Source organism: Bos javanicus, chromosome 22, assembly GCF_032452875.1.
Source record: "Bos javanicus breed banteng chromosome 22, ARS-OSU_banteng_1.0, whole genome shotgun sequence".
Lineage (NCBI taxonomy): Eukaryota > Metazoa > Chordata > Mammalia > Artiodactyla > Bovidae > Bos > Bos javanicus.
This window is the reverse complement of record NC_083889.1, coordinates 24,987,169-25,011,110: the sequence shown is the minus strand read 5'-3', so window position 1 is coordinate 25,011,110 and position 23,942 is coordinate 24,987,169. Positions and strand designations below refer to the sequence as shown.

General features: G+C 35.2%; 1 protein-coding gene across 1 annotated transcript in view; it reads left to right on the top strand.

The window, feature by feature from the left end:
* CNTN6 (contactin 6) overlaps window positions 1–23,942 on the top strand; it is a 319,039-nt gene that overhangs the window by 278,139 nt on the left and 16,958 nt on the right. Inside the window, exons 13-17 of the mRNA XM_061396383.1 lie at window positions 12,804–12,979; window positions 13,338–13,455; window positions 14,063–14,221; window positions 14,345–14,494; window positions 17,240–17,310. Coding sequence (XP_061252367.1) covers window positions 12,804–12,979; window positions 13,338–13,455; window positions 14,063–14,221; window positions 14,345–14,494; window positions 17,240–17,310 — 674 coding nt within the window. The remainder of the gene's footprint in view (window positions 1–12,803; window positions 12,980–13,337; window positions 13,456–14,062; window positions 14,222–14,344; window positions 14,495–17,239; window positions 17,311–23,942) is intronic.

Sequence of the window (23,942 nt, the reverse complement as noted above, 5' to 3'; positions counted from 1 at the left end):
GCTCTACCTTCTAGGATATTTTCTCAACTTTACCTTCCAGATTTTCTTTTGTATTTTTGCTTTTTAAAAAAAATTTTTTTCTAAGTGTCTTTTTATTTTCTGTCTATTCTTTTAAGTAATATCTTGGTCTTTTCTTCCTTTCCTCTGGAAGTATTGCTTGTAGTTTTTTCTCTTTTCTTTGTTTTTTTCTGAAAGGTCTCTCTTTTCCCAAACACTTTGTTTGCTCTTTGTTTTACGTCCTATCCTTTATTAAGAGGTGTTTGAAGATACATCGTGGAACTGTTGTCTGTTCATATTTAGATCACTAAAAATCCTACAGAAAGCTCTAATCAAGAGTGGGAATTTTGAATGATTTAACTTCATATTTAGATGATCTGGACAGGGAGGCCTGGCGTGCTGTGATTCATGGGGTCGCAAAGAGTCAGACACGACTGAGCGACTGAACTGAACTGGACTGAACTGAAGAAAAATATTGGAGTATCTTCTCTTTAGGCTTATCAGACTCCTAGGACAACCGTCCCTCACGTCCCTCCCAGGTTTCCTGTCTGGAGAGCAAAGGCCAAGCAGACAGCACTCTCGGAGCTGAATAGGGTTACAACACACAAATCTCAGCTCTCACTGTGTACATATTTCCTTAATTCCCTTATTTTCAGTAGGATTTTCCTCACCCTCAACTGGGCTTGGTGATAGGCAGTTCAAAGACCCTCTGTTTTATATTTTCTCAGCAAAGTAATTTGGTGGTCTTCTTCTTAGATGAGAAACTACTCTAGAGACCAAATAACATCCTATTCATAAATTCCCAAATGAATGAATACATAAAGACATGCTAAATAAGTTTTCCCCTCTGTCTTCCCACTGCCAGCCTGTGACTGACCTTTATAGTAAGTCAGTTAGAAATCATTCAACTTCATTACAGTTTCTCAAATTTTGTCTCCACTCTTGATCTCTGTTTTGGTGGATTTGTATCTTAGAAGATAAATTTCTTTGGCATCATTTATTAGATGTTTATGAAGAACTTGAAATAAATACTATATAATCAATTATCATTACCAGTATAACATCATATTTTTACTGTGATTCTATTTTTCTCATCTAATATTTAGAAAAAGTCAAGTTTTAGCTATGTTTTGCTCAAACAAAATTTATCAAGTAAACTGGAAAGCACAATTTGGGAGATATGGGTCATGAACTCACCTCTTCCACTTATACAATAGATTAATTCCCCACTTGTACAATAAATTAATTCCTTCTCACGTTCAGGGATATTCTCTCTCTCTCTTTCTCCCTTTCTCTCTCATTCAACCTCTCTCTTTCAAACCTCCCTCCGTCTCTCTCCCTCTTTTTCTCCCTCCCCACCCCTTTCTTGTCCTTCTCCTTCACTTTGTCTTTTTCATCTCTATTATCCCCTCTCAGGTATCATTCACACCACCATACTCACATAATTTTAAAAATAGTCATTTTCTGACCATGATTCCCCCTATGGCTATTGCCATATTGGACTTTTCCCCTTTATACCAAAGCTCTTTTAAAAATTTGTCTGTATGAGCTTGCGTTTTTCAATTCTTCTTGTCCATTCTGTTTTGAATCCATGCAACCAGGCATCAGAATTTCTCTTAACAGGGTGACTAGTAGCCTCCACACTGTTTAGTCCAGTGGTCAGTTCTCAGTCTTCATCTTTCTTATTCTATCAGACTACTGATCATATTCTTCTTCATATATATCTCACTTCATTGCCAAGACACAGTATTTGTCAGATTTTCCTTTAATCTCTTGAGTCACTCTTTTCCAATTTCCTCTTATCAATTTTCTTAATTTGGAATATACTACCATTCACTTGGTAACTCATCTAGTCTCATCATCTAAAATAACATCAATAAGCTAATTCCCAAAATGATAAACCAATGTAAGCATTTTTCTTAATTCCAAAATCCAACGAGCAATTTATCATATTCGCTTATCAGTTTGCTACATCCTAACACTGACCTCCTAATTCTCACTCCCCAAACTTGCTTCTCCTACCACTTTATGAATGACAACTTATAATGACAGTTGCTCAAGCCAAATTCTTGTAGTCATTCTAACTCATTTTCCAAAAATGGCCTCAACAATCAAGATATGCAAAGAATCTAACCACTTTCCACCACTTCAATTATCAAATATTAAACCATTAAACCATTATTGTCACTTTCCCAAAGTATGTCTCTTGATGACAACCAAGTTCATTTTACCTGCTGGGGATATAGGACAATGTGAAGAGACACTTCTGATAGTCACAACTGAAGGATCTACTAACATCTAGTACATAGAGGCCAAAGATGCTGCTAGATATTCTGTAATGCACAGAACAGTCTCCCCACTTCCCTCTGAATCGACTGACCCGTACATGCAACAAAAAATTATCTGGCCCAAAATGATAACAATATTAAAGTTAAGGGATGCACCATAGTCTCAAAAACATGAGTCTCAATTCCATCTTTGTCTTCCTTCTAGAAGCTTGAATATTCATATTAAATTGTAGATGACATTTTTGCTTCTTTTACGGAGATCCTAGGACTTCCTTGGTGGCTCAGATGGTAAAGTGTCTGCCTACAATGTGGGAGACCCGGGTTCGATCCCTGGGTCAGGAAGATCCTCTGGAGAAAGAAATGTCAACCCACTACAGTACCCTTGCTTGGAAAATCTCATGGATGGAGGAGTGTGGTAGTTTACAGTCCACGGGGTCACAAAGAGTCAGACAGGACTGAGTAACTTCACACTTCTAAAGGCTCCTCAGTTCAGTGTTGTTTTATTTGCTCAGTCCCATTCTGATGTATACCTGGAAGAATTTATGGGTTCTGTACTAATTTAATGGTTTTGAATTAAATGTTGAATAAACAATTAGTATAGTTTTAAACTCATTAAGAGTTTCTACATCTGTCCTAAGGAGCACTCATTTCTTTCTCCAAATGACATGAATCATCACACTGCTCAAGCTGTTAAATGTCCTAAATATTCCTAAGACTACATATAATCTATTATAAAACATTAATAACATGGATAAACTTCTGTCCTGACTAGTTAAAGTAGCTTTGTCACACCAATTTCAATTACAAATATTGTAAAAAATATTTTTTTAAATAAAAATTTCAACAAGAAATTTTGGTAGTCTCACAGTGCCAGAAAGACAAAAAGCTGAGCTCAGAATCAACCAAACAGAATGAGGTCAGCTAAGCAATTCAGTCTTACCCCTAAGGGACCATGCCCTAGTAATAACAACAGAATAAAATTGTCCAAGACTTAAAGTCACTGACTGCAGACTCAGATTGATCAATTCCTGACTAGATTCTGCTCTTTTTCCGAATACCTGCTTAAAAAGTAAGTCTTCTTGGGAAAATTGTAACAAAATGAAAATATTTACATTTTGAGCCACAGTGCCTGATATTTCATAAATGTTATTATCAATAGCTGGAGCCAGGACCAAAGGACCCAAACCCAGAGAAATATCAGAAAATAACAAGACATTACAACTGATAGAAAGGTAGAAGTTGTTACACAAGGATTTTAAAATAATTGTGATTATCTGTCATTTTAGTTATTAAATCTTGTCCAACGCTTTGTGACCCCATGTACTCTAGCCCACCAGGCTCCTCTGTCCATGAGATTTCCCGGCAAGAACGCTGGAGTGGGTTGCCATTTCCTTCTCAAAGGGGCTCTTCCACACCCAGGGATCAAACCTGTGTCTCCTGTATTGGTAGACAGATTCTTTATGGCTGAACCACCAGGGAAGCCCCAATTGTGATTAGTATGTTTTTCAAAAAGAGAACCAGATGGAGAATTTCAGAAGAGAAATGGTATGTATTCAAAATTAATTGGAAGCTCTAGAAGTGAAAAGTACAAAGGCTAAAATTAAGAACAAAATAGATCGATTTAATAGCCGAATAGATATTTCAAAGAAGATTAGTAAAGAGGAGGATATATGAATAGCAAATATCCAGAATGGAAAAATAAAGCAATAGGAAAGACAAAAAAGAACATAAGAAACATATTGCTTATGATAAATAGCTCTAACACGTGAAATCTTGGTTCTAAAAGGAGCAGAGAGGGGAGAAATAAAATGAGAGATGGAGAATTTGAAGAAATATTTGCCAGAGATTAAAAAAAAAACTTTAAATGACAGCAGTCATCTATTCAGGAAATCATATGAGCCTCACTAGGATAAACACAAAAGAAAAGTTAAATAAGCACATAGTAGTGAAACCAAAGGCGAGGAAAAATCATTCCAATTAAAAAAAAAAAAAAACTAGCAAAGACATTGACAGTTATCATAACAAGAAAATTAAAGGACTCAAGAAGATAGTAGAAAGACCTTTCTAACCGTCTTTCAGATGATACAGTAAAATTCTATTCCAAGTACAGATATTCTCTTTAATGAAGACAAACAGAGATGCTTTCACACAAACAAAATCTCAGAAAATTCATCACTAAAATCTTCAGAAAAGAACATAAATGGAAGAAGAAATTAAAAGCAATTGGAAGAGTTAATATATTCATATGAGACTAACTGAGATTCTGAGCAATTAGAAAGAGGATCCAAATTTAAAGTTTTAATTTCTAGTCTTCACAAGTTAACTAATAAAAGAAAATACCAGAGAATTTCATCACCTGTTTTAAGTGCTATTTATATGCTAGTTTTCTTTATATTGGTATCTTAGCAACATTTTCAATAATGTCATAGACAAGTAAAGGCAGAATCATATGTTTACAGAGGGAGAAAGATTTGGTGATTTTCTTAACATATGTCAGTGTTTTGAGAGAAGTTGATAATTTCAGAACCTCCTGAGCCATTATTATTCTGAACAATGACACTGAAAGACTATTACTCAGAGACGGAGATTTTCACTGAGTTAAAACTACAAAGGAAACAAATAAATACTGACCTAAAGTAATATTTCCTAGATGCTCAAAAGACCAATACATGATGGATTGCCATCCCTGGCTTGTAAAAATATACCTGAGGATCATGATATGTAATAGTGTGTTTTGCCATTCATATAGGAACAAGCCACACTTATATTTAAAGAAATCATGCTAAACAATTCTGAGATACTGTGATGATAGTTTTCATGTCTCCTGAGGTGCTCTTAACTAAAGATGTGTTCTGGAAATATCACTGTCTATTTTGACAATGTGAATTTGAGTAAAGTTCATCAAAAGCATTATGGATTTTATTAAGTCTTTTTTTACACCTCTTAAGGGTAGGATTGTTATATCAAGCTATTTTCATATGATACAAATCTCATTGAAATAGATTGAAAAGAGTAAATATTAAAATTCTGTTATTTTATGAACTCTTCATTAACTCATGCCATTCATATTTAAAATAACCTTCAAAAAATGGTCAGTCATCACTCAAAGCTGAATGGAAAAGTTGCCTCCCTATTCTGTATGTAAATAATCATTATCCCCATCATTTTCTTTCTGTCTTTCTTTTATTGTTACTGAAAATTAGAAACATGCAAAACAGTAAAGAAGGTAGTATAAGGAACACTGTGCACAAATCAATCAGGGTTGGTCATTATCAACTCATATCCAACTTTGTTTCACCTATACCCTCACCTACTTTCCCCAAATCCACCCAAATATCTCAAGGCAAATCATAAATACTATAATTCCATTTATGAATATTGCAGAATGTATTTTAAATGATAAGAGGATCTTTTTAGCATAACAATAAACCAATTTTCTCATCTTAAATATTAACAATTACTCCAAAATTTTTCAGAGTTAAATTTTACATGATTTTCTCATAAATATATATTTATATATGCATAATGAATGCTAAATACACATACATATACATGTATACATATATACATATACATACATGTATACATATACATGTATATGTGTGTGTATTTCAACTCTCTTTAACCATGAAAGTCATATTTCCAAACTTTATTTCTTAGAATTCTTTATATTTCAAGATATATTAAGAGGTGTTGCATGAATTAAAAATGTTCCATATCTAGTAAGTGCAGGAAATCTAGAATTAAATAAATTTTTAAAAGATTCTTTAATGCAGGAATATTCAGAGCTTTTAATATGCTAAAATGTGCTACGGAACTCTAAAAGCAAACAAAGTACACAGAATTAATTATAGTTGAATAGCCTGAGAAGTTCATCTTGGTTTATTTTTGAAGCATCACTAATCAGTAACATTTTACTGGATATGACTTTTTTCTCCTGAAACCAAAGCATTGGTGACTTTATGACAATATAGTTTACATAGCTTGGACTTTCCTAAAATAGAAAATTCAAGTTCAATTTTCAAAACCTAAGGCAATATTTCTCAAAGCATGGACCTGGACTGACCACATCAAAATCAACTGAAGAAGCAACCTGTTAAAAATCCATTTCTAGATCCTTCCTGCAACCCTGCTGAATCAGTAATTCTTGTGGAAGCAGAGAAATTCACATTTTGAACACAGTCTCCAGGAAATTCATGCTAAATTTTTAAACTACTAGAGCAGAATTTCTATAAATACTTAAGGAATAGGCAGGAAAAATATAATTACGTGAAATGAAAAGGAATTACTATCCTCCTATTTTGTTTCAGAAAAAGAGCCTTAAAGAATTTCAAAGTTTTACAAATGATAGAGTCTAGCACAGTTGACATCCTTCTTTTTTAATTCATTATAATTCATGCCCTAATTATCTTACTTTTCCACAAATACCAAGAAGTATTTCAGTGTTAATAATGAGCTTCAGCTTACTGCACCTACTCTACCAGAATGTATGCGTTCCCAGGAAAAGAGTACACTAGAAGTGTGTATGTAAATCCCTCCACTCCTCCAGAGTGATTTGAATAGCTTTTTTTCTTTTTTTTTTCCTCCAATGTTAGTTTCTTAAGAAGTTAAAGTGTATGCAAAGGAGGAGTCTGAACTTGTTAATGAACTAAAACTACTCCTTGTTCTTTCCCTAAAATAGCATAAAAATTGTTTATGTTTCTTCTGCTTGAGAACCATTCTTCCATTCTCTGCAAGTGTGACTTTGTCTCTGTGGGATATTCACTTCTAGTTCAGAGATAGAACTGTGGCGGTTGCAGAAGGGAGCTCTTTAGATACCAATTAGCAGTCTTGTGGGTGTTGGAGAGCCACCTACACAGGATTAGGGCAGGTCCGCATGTGGTGTGAGGACAGAATACAGTAGTTATAAGCGTTCTTGTCCATGCTCCCCCTCACCCCCACAGGAGGCTACTCACAGGGAAACTGTGCTCAGATAATCATGCATTCCCTGTTTTGGATAACAAGTCTGCCTACATAGAAGCTTCTTCTTTTAAATATAATCCACTTTTTTTTTCACCGTACAGAAACTGATATGTCTCTATGCCATTTATTCCCTCTGCTTTGTACTTCCAAGGCTTCTCATTTTATCAGCAATTTTTTAACAGGGCATCCAGGGCTGGTTTCAGCCTTGTGCAGCCCAGTCACACAGGATCCCATGCTGAGTTTTGCCTCATGTTTGGTCTAATGCTCTATTGTCACTATCTTGAAATCCTTGATCACTTTGTTTCTGAACTTGCACTTTGTAAGTGAAAAATCTACAGGGACAGTGGAGCATGCACTTGAGCAGAGGAGATATGCTGGGTAGAAGCACAAACAAGTTTTTACGGCTCAGCAGCAGCTACTTGTGCACAAACGGGTTCAGGTCTGTGCACCATGCAGTCAATATTTTTGCACAACAGGTGGTATCATGAACACCCATGTGCCTCATGGGAGTGAGTGCTGAGAGCTGAGGCCCAGAGGAGGGTGGCACATCAGGACCTGGGGCCAAATTGATAAAGGTGATGATGGCAGCAGCTGTGGAAAAATCAGAGGATGACAGCAAGGGCTTCAGGGGAGCAAGAGAATGAGAAAGAGTCAATGTCAAGATCCACGGTGAGAGGTCAGCTACCCTATCTGTCCTCAGAGGATGTCAAATGTCATCTGTACAAATATTAACTCTTCATTCCGAGCACCAGGACAGGCTCCGTCAGGGTCAAGCCAGTAAATTTTGTCAGTAAAGTATTATGAAGCAAAAGCCTAAATATGGACATTGCAATAAAGCATATCATAGTGACATGAAGTTTTCAAAGTTTAGCATACATGATTTTGAAAATGTGTGCAACACTAGAAAGCTAATATCCAGAGGCTTAGAAATAGACATTCAAATTTAAATATTAATTTACCCAATGGGAAAAATACTACTTTTATACTAAGTTTCAGGTAAACCAAATATTAATGAGTGTTTCTTCATAATTGAAGATATAGCAGTAGAATGCCTAAACATTTTGGATTATACACAAACCACTAAGCCACTTTCAGTTTCTTGTGAAACCTTCACAAGTTACAGGTTGTGTCCAAAGAATATAAGTTTCACTGTTTAGATTAACATCTAAAATTAAATCCAGACTTAAGCAGAATGGCTTTGTATGAAGAATTAAGTCTTTTTAGAGAAAAATTGTTCCTTGAGAATCATTATCTTTAGACATTCTAAGATTCAACATTTCAAAATAATTCATTGGAAGTTTATTCCAATTTAGTCACACCTATAAAATACTCTCAAGCGTTCTATAACAAGTGCATCAACAGAACATGATTGCAAATTTTAAAAGAAAAATTTCAGAAAGCATTTGTTGTTTAATATTTGCCATGAACAACTGATGTCAATCACTTAAAATAAAATTACTAAAAATGTAAATTCTGATGACCTAATAAATAGATTTACAGAAAAGTGAGAAAACCCTCATGATCAATCGGGATTTAACTTTATTAATAAAGTATTATTATTTAATGAATTATATAAAATTGAACTAAAAATATATTTTTTGCAATTTGTATGCTTATGTTGTTACTCACATATCACTATTACTCTGTTACATTTTATAGGTAATACATATATTAGTTTTAAATCAAAGTTCTCCATATTTAGCAAACTGCTTTTTCCCTATTTAAAAAAAAATCCACATATTATGTAGCTGTCCGTAAGAACATCTAAAGCATACATTTTGAGTCTATCATAATTTTCAATTTCACTCCTTGTTCACTCTCCAACACTGCTTTCTAGCAAAATGGCTGCCTTGTATTCACATGCTATATTTGTTCTTTACACAGATTTTTTGTAAATGCTCCTGCCTGCATGGTGAATAAAGTTACTTCTTCCGGCCAATTATGTTTACTTAGCTAACTCCTATTTGCCTTCTTTGTGTGTGTGCTCAGTCATGTCCAATCCTTTGTTATCCCAAGAATACTGCAGTGCGTTGTCATTTCCTACTTCAGATCTTCCTCACACTAAGATTGACTCTTGAGCCTCCTGCATTGGCAGGCAGATTCTTTCCCACTCCACTACCTGGAAATCCATTTGCCTTTTACTGTCAACTAAAACAACTCTTTCTTAAAAAAATCATCCTTCAGCATTCACTATTTTAATAGAATTATTTATTTCTAATATATGGCACTTATCACAGTTACAGGGCTTTCCTGGTGGTTCAGATAGTGAAGAATCTGTCTGCAATGCAGGAGACCCCAGTTCAATCCCTGGGTTAGGAAAGTCCCCTTGAAAAGGGAATGGTTACCCACACCAGTATTCTTGCCTGGAAAATCCCATGGAGAGAGGAGCCTGGTAGGCTACAGTCCATAGGGTCACAAGGAGTTGGACTCAACTCTTAGTAACTAACATTCTCACTTTTCATCATAGTTATACCTACGTATTTCTAAGTATGAGTTGTTTAATATCAGTTGTTTAATATCAGCTTGTTGCTTTAGACATAAACCTCTAAGGCACACATTGCATCATATTTATTTTGTGCTTTAATTCCTTCTCTTTTCATTGTTGTTGTTGTTCAGTCACTCAGTCGTGCCCAGCTCTTTGCAACCCCATGGACTGCAGCACACCAGCTTCCCTGTCCTTCACCATCTCCTGGAGGTTGCTTAAACTCATGTCCATTGAGTTGGTGATGCCATACAACCGTCTTATCTTCTGTCGTCCCCTTCTCCTGCCTTTGATCTTTCCCAGCATCAGGGTCTTTTCTAATAAGTCATGTCTTCACATCAGTTGGCCAAAGTATTGGAGCTTCAGCTTCAGCATCAGTCCTTCCAATGAATATTCAGGGCTGATTTTCTTTAGGATTGACTGGTTTGATCTTCTTGCAGACCAAGGGACTCTCAAGAGTCTTCTCCAAAATCACAAAAAGCAGCAATTCTTCAGTGCTCAGCCTTCTTTATGGTCCAACTCTCACATACACACATGACTATTGGAAAAGAGTATTTGACTCTATGGATCATTGTTGGCAAAGTAATTTCTCTGCTTTTTATTATGCTATCTAGGTTTGTCATAACTTTTCTTCCAAGGAGCAAGTGTCTTTAATTTCATGGCTCTGGTCACCATCCACAGTGATTTTGGTGCCCAAGAAAATAGTTTGTCACTGTTTCCATTGTTTCCCCATCTATTTGACATGAAGTGATGAGAACAGATGCCATGATCTTAGTTTTTTAATGTTTCATTTTATTTCCTTTACTTAGCAGACAGCTGGAATTTGGTGGTTGCTCAATAAATATTACTTAATAAGTGAATTAATTAGTGAAAATATGTGAACATTGTAATAAATTATTTCTTATTCATGGAGTTTTAGTCATCATTAATATACTTCTGGTGAGCTATGTATATAGGGAATGATTTGTCTAATTTTGTCACTTTGTAGTGCCATAATTAGAAGGAGAGGCTTTCATTTTTAATGCTTGAAAATTATTTTTAATTGCATGATCTAAAACTTTAAATCAGAGCAGTTTTATTCTACCAGCACATTGAATTATCCACCTCATCCTCCTATGAATGTAAATAAGATGTTAGTGAAATATTTTTTTAAAGATACTATAAGAAGGAAAATATTCCCTAGTTTTAAAAATTATTATTGAAACTGTGATATTGTTTATCTTTTCTTTGGGGGAGACCCATGAAGAAGGCTTGGGATTAAGAATGGATTTAGCCCTAAAAATCATTCTAGAAATGTTTCCCCAGAAATAGAGTAAAAAGTGCATGCATCTAACATAATAAGGGAAAGAGTATCTTTAATATATAAAAATAAGAAGATGCATTGAAACATGTAAAATATCATGTATGAAATGAGATGCCAGTCCAGGTTCAATGCACGATACTGGATGCTTGGGGCTAGTGCACTGGGACGACCCAGAGGGATGGTATGGGGAGGGAGGAGGGAGGACGGTTCAGGATGGGGAGCACATGTATACCTGTGATGGATTCATTTTTATATTTGGCAAAACCAATACAATTATGTAAAGTTTAAAAATAAAATTAAATTTTAAAAAAAGAAAAAAAAATATTGTAAAGTAATTATCTTCCAATTAAAATAAACAATTAAAAAAAAAAAAAGAAGATGCATCTGATGTAGACTGGGTTAGATTTTCCTCCGTCATATTCAGAAATATAATATGTGTTTTTATTTTTCCATGATGCTTTTATTTATGTGTACCTTAAAGCCTATGATTATTTCTTCCTATTTTTTTATTGTTAAGAAAACAGTCACCACTTTTAAAATATTAGAACAATACTTAAACATTCTATTGATAAAATACAGTGGCAAACTCATCGTATGAACATACACATTCAACTTCAGTGCTACTTTGATTTCTTGAGCAATACAGAGAAGCCAGAATGAAAGGAGAGATTTCAGCCTACCTCCTACAAGGTTAAATTTTATCTTATGAGTGATCTTTAGAGAAAGAGATTTTCCAGGGTCCCAATTTCATTTTGCTTTAAAACTGTTTTGAAACTTCATGTACAGTATTTTTAAAATATAATTTGCCAAAATTCCTAATTCTTAAATATTAATCCCTTAGAATATAGTTTACTTTGGTAAGCTAGTGCATATCTACATGTAAATGTGTGTCCAAGTTCTTTTTTATTTTCTTTATGGTTATTTAGTTGCCATTTTGGTAAATTCTTAGTGCTCTAAAAGCAAAACTATGTAGTTTGGTATAAAATGTGTAAAAAATGATATCACTATGAGTCTATTTTAACCACAGAAATATAGGATTCCTGAGTCCAACTGGAAATTTGTTTGTGTCCTTTCAAATTGTCCTTTGAAACTGGTCAATGACATCATAGAACTTGTAGAGCAAGGATTGATATTGTGACACATATTTTTAGAAGCAAATTTTTTTTATGATAGATGTGTAACTCTAAAATTAAAAAATCTGGATGAAAAATAAAAAAGTCACCTCTGTCCTATTCATGTTGTACTATAAAATAGAAATTTTTTTATCACAACTATGTCAGAAATAGAATAAATATGTAGTATTCACATTGGCAAATATAAACTTATGATTATAAATTTTAATATAATATGAACTATTGTAATTATGAACTTAGGAACACAATTGTTTCTAGTATATGAAATTAACCGAATAATTAGAGTTTTAACCATTTTGTGGGTTTTGCCTGGAATTTCAGAACAAAATAATAATAAAAATGGTGTGGTACACTCTTTATGTAGTGAATGTTGTCTTTTGAGGTCCCTGGTTTCTACTTATTTTAATATTAAGTATAAATGAGAATGTGTCTTGAATTTTCTTACAAGTAATAGGTTATATTTAATAATGTAGAAATATTTGAAAAGTGGGAATATAATTTTTCTTATTGAGTATAGTAGAGCTTTCATGTTGGACTTATATAATTTCAAACAATAGCAAAACGATTCAAAATATGTATTTTATAGCCATATGCTAGCATTTTATAAGGTTTTAAAACAATAATTTTTTTCTCAACAGAGAGGACTGTTATTACCGTTCCGCCTTCCACAATGGACGTTACAGTTGGCGAGAGTATAGTCCTACCTTGCCAAGTGTCCCGTGACCCCTCCGTTGACGTTGTATTTGTATGGTCTTTCAATGGAGATGTCATAGACTTTAAAAAAGGAATGGCTCATTTTGAGAGGATTGGAGGAGTAAGTTGCTGAAATTTTTAAGTGCTTAATAAAGTGAATCAAGCCTTTTACATGAATCAACCTTGTTCTTAATTATTGTCCCCATATTTATTTGCATGGATAATCACTCACTGTCTGTTTACAAAGCTGCATCTGTTTTTATTTTGTTTTATATCTTTCATAGAAGTGCTTGTGTTCTAGATGCAATTATAATTAAGGGGGTAATGAAAGGGGTCAAGTATGAAAAACTATAATGATACTGGTATATCTCCTAATCTCAGAGGTGCCTCATATTTCGTATTTATCCAGCTTTAAAAAAAAAAATGAGACCTGCTGGGTGTCATTATGTTTTTATCCCTTTTTCCCTTTCTATCTACAGGAATCTGTTGGGGATTTGATGATAAGGAATATTCAGTTAAATCATTCAGGAAAATATCTATGCACAGTAAAAACAACTCTTGAGAGTTTATCTGCTGATGGTGATATCATTGTGAGAGGTAAGCATAAATGGTGAAAATAGATGACAGCACTGTTTATTCACAATCAAAGACATTAATATGTACATGGTAGATCTTTGAGTAACCACATTATGATAAAGCAGTAAAATAAATAGCACAATGTTTTTTTCCTAAACTCTAGCACCCCAGGGTGTGACTACAGATATGAACATTGAATTGAGTAGGTTTTGTTTCTTTATAAGGAATGATCAGACTTAGCTAGCAGTATTGGCCCCTAAAACTTAGATGTGCTTTCTATTCATAATAAACCACTCTTGTTTTTGAAGTTCTCATATCAGTTGCATTTATTTGAGTTAGCTTTGGAGAGAGGAATGGGTGAGAATGGTTCTCAGTTTTTGAGATTAGCTCTCTATTGGATGATATTCAACAATCCCATGACTGGCATTTTCTAATCTTCAAAGGAAGCATTTCTAAATTAATCTCTCACCATGTAAGCTGAATTAATAGGGTTTTTATCACAAGTAATGTGCTAAAATACATTATGTTCGATATTTTATTTTCTAAGCATGACAGATCAAATATCCTTGTTCCAAATCCACAAATTTAACAATTTCTAACATAGTCATCATAAAACATATTTTTCAAGGTCCCCCAGGGCCCCCAGAGGATGTAAGAGTGAAACATATTTCCAGTACTACTTGTCAACTAAGCTGGAGACCAGGCTCAGATAATAACAGCCCCATTCAAATATTTAGTATTCAGGCTCGGACACCATTTTCCGTGGGTTGGCAGGCTGTTTCTACAGGTAAGTGATGCATGATTTTGGATGACTTTCTAAAACAGATATTTTGTTTTGTTTTGATTAAATAGTTGATTTTTTTTTCAGTTAGTGCCAATTTAGTTGCCTAAAGCATAACCCTCTTCTCAGTTCCAGAAATTCTCAATGGTAAGACATTCAATGCAACAGTGGTTGGTTTGAATCCTTGGGTTGAATATGAATTTCGTGTAGTTGCTGGGAACAGCATTGGGATTGGAGAACCAAGCAAACCATCAGAATTGTTAAGAACCAAATCATCAGGTAAGATATCAATGCCTTCTAAAGATGAAGAAGATTGTTTATGATATAGTTCCTAAAAATAATAAGTGAGAAGTCATGTAGCATTTTTGGTCCACAATCAGAAGCAGTAAACCAGTGGCTCTTATTTTCCATTTTTATGTGCACAGAGCAATGTGTATTTTCTCCAAAAAGTGAATTCAAAACAAGATGATTAAGAAGGCATGTCAAAAATAAGAATTTTTCAAAAGCAGTCCTCTCATCTTATCTATTTTCTAGCCAAAATCCAATAGAGAATCTGTAGATTTGTAAATGTAAATAAGTTACCAATTGTTTCATTAAATATTGTAGCCAAGAATTAACTACGAATCTGTTGGTGTAGTCAGCCACACATTTCCGCTTATTTTTCAACTCTGACCTAGCTTTGCAGCTTCAATGAGTGATAGCATCAAATTTTCCACATGGAAATGAGGTGAATGTTAAACTCATTTAATAGAAGCACTAATTGAGCATCAAGTGGTTTGCTGAACAGAAGAATACAGTAGAACCTGCCTCAGAAATCACACCTTAAACTCTTTTCAATGGATATTCTTTGTTCCACTCAAACTTTCACATCCAAGGTAATATTTGATCATCTCAATGAATCTAGCCAAAAAAGTTCATATTCTTATCCAGTCACCTATGAAGGATCATGCTGTTGCTGGCTTGGTTTAACACACACAAATTACTTCCAAAAAAGTGTGCGCAACTGTCAGATGTCAATAAATCACTTTTTAAACTAAAGGTAATGTAAGTCATTTTATTAGAGAACTGGGGCTGGAAAATAATATATTCGATAGTGATAACATAAATTAAATAATTCTAAAAAAATTTAGAGCTAAGAGGTGAGTCTTTAATAGAAGAAAAGAAAGGCCAGGATGTAGCTGATGATCTTGGACAGTCAGTATTAGAAAGCAGACATCCAGACTTAAGCTCCAGCATTCACCATAACAGTAGTCCATAAACTAAATGAGAAAAGGCCTGACGTAGTGAAATGCCTAAACACAGAAATTCCCAAGCCCTATCACAGAACAACCTTATATGAATCTAGACATGTGCCTCATGACTCTGGATATTAGCTTCAGTTTAAATTGTTTAAAGCTAATTTGTATTATGGAAGCTCTGGGCAGTGTTGATGCTGACTCTAAAGGTTTACAATAAAGTTTTTAATGTCACTTTCTGTTAATCACTAATACTCTCATTTCAGTAGCATAATGAAACTTGGTATTTATAATGATTTTCCTGAATCTCCAAATCATACTGAAGTGTGACTTTTTTTTGAGGGATGGTATCATCAAAAATAATTCCTCTCAATATGGTTTTAGTATTAGTATGGTTCATTTGAAAACTGAATAAAAGAAGGAACTTCTATTACCCAGAATACTGATGACTTTGAAAGAGTTAAGCATAATTTAAAATAATTTTCTTATACATCTGAACTATTCGATTGCCCTAAAGTATGTCACTGTAAAGCTATCCTTGCAACTATAGAATCTATTCTGATTCACACTGCACTTGGCCAAAGGCATTGGAAGACTTGGAAAATAGAGTTTGGGTGCAAGGCAATCATCTGAATAAATTCTGAAGATCAAAATAGGAAAAGTTAGGGTTAATGTGAATATGAAAGTGGGTAATGTTTGGTGTTACTATTTAAAAAGGAAAGGAGATTATTATATCCGTATATCACTTATGGAGTTAAATATGTATGAAATGGGAATAAATAAAATAAGAAGTTTAGATTTATCTGAATGGTACCCATGGTAGAAGAAAAATTTTAAATGAGAAATTAAACATTGCATATTTTAATTTAAAATGATTGAATATAAATAATTGCATATAATTCAACCTTTAAAAAGTATCCTTATCACAGATTTAGCATACATTTGTTATTATTTCAGGAAAAGTGCTTTTTAACACTTCAACATGTATAAAGTAAAACTTCATTCTGATTATACACTACACTACTCCACTCATGCTCACAGTTGTCATCAATTCTACAATTTACCTTGAAATGTTTATATTTCATTATACTAGTCCTTACAAAGGTATAATTGAAGGATGTTTATTTTCCTAATTTGTAAACATGATCAGTCTCTGTATTATTCTACCACTGAGTCTTAGGGTACTGAAGTTAAACCCAGGTAATTCTCTCAATCACGTCCTTGATCAGAGAACATCTTCTTACATTGACTGTGAAAAATTAGAGGAAAGGTCCTATTCTGTAGTGAGAGATTTGAGATTCAAACATGAAATTATAAACCAAGAGTATTTTAATTGATATATTTTAAGGATTCATTTTTAATCGTTAAAATATCCTGATGACTAACAAAAAGAAAAATTATTTTAGTTTGTTTATTGGAAAAAAATTAATTAATAGACTACCTCAGTAATTTGTTTACAGCACAACTGTATAATTAGGCACTAAATCAGCAGTGTTGCTGTTACCATCTGAATGGAACATCATTTTGCCAATTAGTAGATGATGCATAATAATATCAAACACATGATGTTACTCGATTTTGGAGCCAGGGTGCTCATGTATCAAACACTGTGTCCTCTCTCTTAGAAATTTGGATATTTGTAAACATAATTTATGTTCATTAAAAATGAAGACTCTCTCATAATGTGCCTGCATGAGATTTTTTTAAGGTGAAATCCAAAAATAAAATTCTTCATGATGAAAAAATACTTTAATAATTGCCATCCTACATTTCTCTTGGTTGCTTTTAGTCCCTGCTGTGGCACCAACAAACATCAATGGAGGAGGAGGAAGTCGGTCTGAACTCATCATTACTTGGGAGGTAATTTTCTATCCAACTCAGTTATTTTGAGGGAAAAAGATTTAGCTGGCCAAGAAGAATATTGAAAAACAAAGAAGATTTATTTGATCACTATTGAGTATATAAAAATACATGGTATGAGAGACTCCTGATGATGCATAATTTAGAGGAGGTATTGGAAATTTTTTGTATTTTTCCCCCAATTAAAAGAGTATTTTTCCCCCAGCAATTGTGTTGACTAACTCAATACAATTCTTTCCCAAATATGAAACATAGCCCAGTGTCTGCTGATGGTGGGTCAGTAGCATTTTTGTTACTAGTTGATGAATTAGAAATTATTTTATTTATTACCTCTAAAATATTCATGAGTTAGGCTCAGCAGAATGCAGGTAAAAAATAATTTTTTCCCTATCATTGCTCTTTAAATCCTTCCAATTTGTTCTTCCCTGCATGTAGATGAAAGCTTAGGCAGACGGCATAGCTTTTGTAATCATCACTATTAACAGGTAGGTTGATTTTTGTACTTTAAAATTTTTTAAACCTGTTTTTTATTATCATAAAATTTGGACTTTCAACCAATCTAAAGTTTCTCATTTCCAGATGCTCAGGTCTGCCTTAGGGAAGGAATTCAATAGTGTGAAAGAGAATACATATTTAGTTCTCCCCTTTCCTTCATTCTGCTATTCAATTTCTCCTTTCCCAAGATAATTCCTCCAGAGTTATTGTGAATTAGGATTGGGAGAAGAGGTAATGGACAGAAATGGTCCTGATTGATGGTCATTTGTAATTTGACTTTGGTATACTCTAACTGACATTTCAGAGAGCAGTTGTTTGTTTTGCCATGATTTTTTTTTGGTGGTGGTGGTGGGGAAGGTTCAGGAGGTGCCCCACTGGGGCCTTCTAGTTGTCGTCTCTTGGCGCAGGCTGTTGGAAGGTCTCCTCAGTTACTGGAGTCTGGTGATCCATGGCCAGATTTTTGGTCATAGGTCGTCTCTCTCCTCTAGACACTGTTTGCGGACAGCCCCTTTTAATGGTGCTCACAGACAGCTTCCTACATGGGCTTCAAATCTGCTCTCAGCAAACATACACCTTTGTTCCATGTTCTGTGGAGGTGCAATGAGTCCCCACTTGGCCTGTCTTTACTCTGCTACAATACACTGTCCAGGTCTCTCTCCTCTTTGGAAGTTTCTCAGGCATTTGTCAGTTAAAAGAACCCACATCCCCCAAATTCCAGACAAATTCCCCATATCCCCCACATTCCATGAGTCTTTTTTTTTTTTTTCCTGAAGCCTTGTCACTTGGTTAGGCAAGAGGTAAGAAGTAGCCCCTTTACTTCTCTTGGGTAGGGGCTGGGAATACACAGCTTTTTCTACAATTGTCTCAAAAGAAATATCTCCCCACTAGTCTCTCCCTTAAATCAGCACTCCCTTTCTGTGCATTTCTCTTGGGTCATTCCCTTGTGGCTCAGCTAGTAAAGAATCCACCTGCAATGCAGGAGACCTGGGTTCAATCCTTGGGTTTGGAAGATCCCCTGGAGAAGGGAACGGCTACTCACTCCAATATTCTGGCCTGGAGAATTCCATGGGCTATACAGTCCATGGGGTCGCTAAGAGTTGGACACGACTGAGCGACTTTCACTTTTATTTTTCATAGGCTAAGTTGTGCCAAGGAGTCCTACATATAAATGGTTTGTATTCTTTGGAATGCATTGCATTTCATGCCTTTATTATCAGCTTTGAGCCTCAGGTATAATTGATAAAAGAGCCTTGCTATGTCATTGCCCCGTGTACTTGCTTTTGACACAGTGATGATAATTTTCATAGCCATAACATCTACTTCTTTGGACATTTTAACATTACACCTAAGAACATGATGGCCATGGATGTTTTAGTTAAAAATTGTGATGTCTGATACATTAGAGGGGCTCTCATTAAGAGGTCGGGGATGATTCATGCCTCAGGAGATATTTTACAATATCTGAGGACACGTATGGTTTTTTACAACTGAGGGGAGGGTTGTATCTGAGGCAAGAATGCTGATGAACATCCTGCAATGCACAGGATAGTACCCACCCCCACTCATGACAAGAAAATACATGCCCCCAGATGTCAAGAGCGCTGAGGTTGAGAAATACCATTGTAGAAGAGTAGTAATACATTGCATCTGTAAATGATTCTGCAGTAGTATAAAACATTCTATATACAGGGTTCATTTTATTCCTCACAAAATTCCATTACAGAAAGAATAGTAGTATTAAGCTCTCTTCATATGAGAGAACATGGAGACACATAGATGTTTTCTAAAAGTTGGGACAGACAGAGCCAGGAGCCAGGTGTGGCCCTGGGAGAGCGATGGGATCCTAAGAGGCCTGACACAGGGGTAACTCACTTGTCGAGAACTTACAGGATTTTAGATGCTGTGCTGGACATTTCATGTCATTTACTCCATGACAATGTTAGGTGGTCATGATGCCACATCCAGAAAACACACTTAGAAACGTGAGACTGATGGACAGAGAAGCATCTGACCACAGGACTTTCATTCCATTCTCTTTCACTTTGTCCTGAATTAGAATTCCAATGGTCCCTATGCAAAGTTAAGGTTCAGGGAAGGTGGGAGTTCTGTATTTGCTTTGAATATTAAGTTAAAATAATTCCTGTCTACCAAACAAGTTTCCCACAAAAAACACTGACTCTCGAGTGGTCTAAAAGGATTGTTTTTATGGAATGGTGAGTAGGTTATATAGGTTTCAACATTCTTTGAAAGTCATATGAGTATTTCATCAGTGGTCTGACTTCACCTATTTTTTTCCTCCATGGTCAGAAATTACTGAAGGTAGGTAAATTGTGGTTTTTACTCAGTCTATACATGGGGATAATGGGAAATTCTATGTATACTATTCTTAAATAGAGATGATATTAACAACAAAAAATCTTTCCATGATTTATAGTGTTCTTTTTCTTAAGCTGGGTTCTGAAGACCTTCACCTACAGGCCAAATCTGGCCTCCTGCCTGAAATACATTCACCACCACCAGTCCTATTCTCTTATGTGTTCTATATTGCTGCTTTTGTGTTGCTGCAAGAGACCCTAGATTCCCCAATATTTGAGAATCTATCACTTTACAAAAATTTTTTTCTGACCTAAATTTTTAAAAAATTCAATTAAAATCAATCCCTTTGTGTATTTTTCTTGGGATATCAAATATGCAGATACTAACAGAAACTGTATAAATGGATGCAAATTCCCATTTATCATTCACATTTGGCATCATGTACATGCAGTTACTGAGCCAAATTCTTCTGGTGCCTGAACTTCTTCAAGGAATCAGGTATGTATACTTAGGAGGAGATGAACACATTAGTTTGAGCCACCAGGAATGTAGTAATGTTTTTAATTCAATGAACGTGTAATTAATGAGTAATCACACTGTTCCAAACAGTCAGGGTACAAAAATAAATTTTTAAGAAAAGGTCTGAATGCTCAGAACCCAACAGGACAGTCTTAACTCAGTCTGAGAAGAGGTCAGTAGCATATCATCATAGCATATCTGAACAAGGTTTTGAAAAAGAACTTGGGAGTACAAAGAGACCACTGAAGGCCAAAGTCATTCATTGTGGATGAAGAAGTACCCCCTTGAACTTTTAGCACTAATCCAGGTCCAATCACTGTTCTAAACTCAGTTTGACTCCATCATTGTGGTTTATAATTACACTGTAGTATAATAGACCTATGTTTTCTTCTATACCAAAGTTTTGTGTATTTTGTGTATACTTCTATTTTGGTTTGTTTTGTTTGCACTAACCTAGACATGATACCCGGAGAAGGCAATGGCACCCCACTCCAGTACTCTTGCCTGGAAAATCCCATGGACGGAGGAGCCTGGTAGGCAGCAGTCCATGGGGTCGCACAGAGTTGAACACGACTGAGCGACTTCACTTTGAATTTTCACTTTCATGCATTGGAGAAGGAAATGGCAACCCACTCCAGTATTCTTGCCTGGAGCATCCCAGGGACAGGGAAGCCTGGTGGGCTGCTGTCTGTGGGGTCGCACAGAGTTGGACATGACTGAAGTGACTTAGCAGCAGCAGCAGCAGACACGATATCTAATCTTAGAGATGGAATAACTGCTAACTCCTTTTCTAAAGTATTTTTACTCATATCTTCGCATCTTATCTTCATTTATACTCCAAAGTACTCCCAACTTTGAGATGCTTGTGGTAAATATCTCACATAAAATGTGACTATAAAACACTGTACAGTAAAAGATAAACACCTAAACTGGCAGTTGATACACTTTTTTCTAAAAGGTCAGTGAAACTATTCAGTCTTACAGGATGTATGGTCTTTTTTTATAACTGTTCAACCTTGCCATTGTCATTCAAAAGCCGTATATCATTATACATAACACAGGTGTGACTGTGTTTCCAAAACACTTTATTTTCAAAACCAGGCTATAGATCAGGTTTGGTTCAAAGGCCATAGCTTTGTTGACTCTTCGTCTATACTAAAAATTTATTTCCTACAGACACAGTGGTGAAAAATTATATTTTTAGCCTTTATCAGCTTTAAGAGATTTCATTACCAGTGGAATGTCTGAATTTTTGTATACTGTTGAATACTTTCTTTGTTTAAAGGAGAAAATTATCTTTCTGCCCACCTTAAATAGCTCTGTATATTTCTCCATCATTGGATCAGCCAATATGAAAAGGATGAAAGGAAGAACCTAAAGAAGTCTCTTTTCCCTTCTAAACTGAATATGTCGGATGCAGATCTTTCTTGAGGGAATGCCATGTGAAACATTAATTGTACTTAGCTAACAAAAGCAGAAGTCCTAAATCTGAGATTAGAGAAGCATCCAAAACAAGTCAAATACTCTAGCAAGTGTCTTAAACTCTTATAAATCACTTCCATACCACTCAAAATTAACTGTTTTAATTCTGATCTATCTGTGAAAGAGAAGTGTTAACACAAGAAAGCATTTTATTTTCTAAGATTTCAGGACTGTGTATTTCTTCCACTTTTCACTGTCTGTATTTGTTAGATTGTTCTACATGGTAAGAAGTAGAGATCAGGTCATCTTGACTAATATGGATTTATTTTAAAGATCAAATTGCCAACATCTGTTGGATCATTAAAAAAGCAAGAGAATTCCAGAAAAATATCTACTTCTGTTTGACTACACCAAATCCTTTGACTGTGTGAATCACAAAAAACTGTGGAAAATTCTTAAAAGAGATGTGAATACCATACCACCTTACCTGCCTCCTGAGAAATCTGTATACAGGTCAAGAAGCAACAGTTAGAACTGGACATGGAACAACAGACTGGTTCCAAATTGGGAAAGGAGTATATCAAAGCTGTATATTGTCACCCTGCTTATTTAACTTATATGGGCAGAGTACATCATGTGAAATGATGGGCTGGATGAAGCATAAGCTCAAATCAAGATTGCTGGGAGAAATATCAACAACCTCATATGCAGATGATACCACTCTAAAGGCAGAAAGTGGGAGCCTCTTGATGAGCCCTGAATATTCTTTGGAGGGAACCGATTCTGAAGCTGAAGCTCCAATAGTCTGGCCACCTGATGTGAAGAACTGACTCACTGGAAAAGACGCTGATGGTGGGAAAGATTGAAGGCAGGAGGAGAAGGGGATGACAGAGGATGAGATGGTTGGATGGCATCACCAACTCGATGGACATGAGTTTGAGTGAGCTCCAAGAGTTGGTGATGGACAGGGAAGCCTGATGTGCTGCAGCCCATGGGGTGGCAAAGAGTTGGACACCACTGAGTGACTAAACTGAACTGAACTGATTTTAAAGCTACTTGAGAAATACTGAGAATGGAAAACAGTCTCAGTAGCTAAGCAGACAGATTAAATGAAGAACTGAAAAATTGTCCAGTGCTGTCAGCGACTCTGATAATCCAGCCCTAGCTCCAACAGTCCCTCCTGCTCGTCCTTCAGTTCTTCCCATTTACTTTACATCCAGTTTTCTACTTGACTAACAGCAAAATTCTGTCTCTTCTCTGTATAATTTACAGCCTCAATTTTTTCTTAGCTTCCACTGCCTCAGCGTCCTGCTACTGTACGTTTTCTACTTATTGCTTGCTCTAAGTTTATTTATTATTGCCCCCAAACACCTATGTATCATATTCAAATTCCATAATGGAGAGGACTTAAAGCATTCAGAGATTCTGATGGATAAAGAATATGTGGCGAGTATGTGTGTGTGTGTGTGTGTGTGTGTGTGTGTATGCATCTTCTTTGTGTGTGTGTGTGTATATATATATATATATATATATATAATGAAATAATACTCAACCATAAAAGGAACAAAATAATGCCCATTGCAGCAACATGATGCAACTAGGGATTATCATACTAAGTGAAGTAGTTCAAAAAGGGAAATTCAACTATCATGATATCACTTACATGTGGAATCTAAAATATGGCACAAATAAACCTATCTACAAAACATAAACAGACTCACAGACATAGAGATCAGACTTGTGGTTGCCAAGAGGTAGCAGCAGGGAGGGAAGGTGATATAAGCATGTAAAACCTGTTTTACATTTCCATTTAAATTTTTCATTTATTTATCTGAGTATCTTTAATTGGGATCATTTTTCTAATTGGCATTCCCAATAGA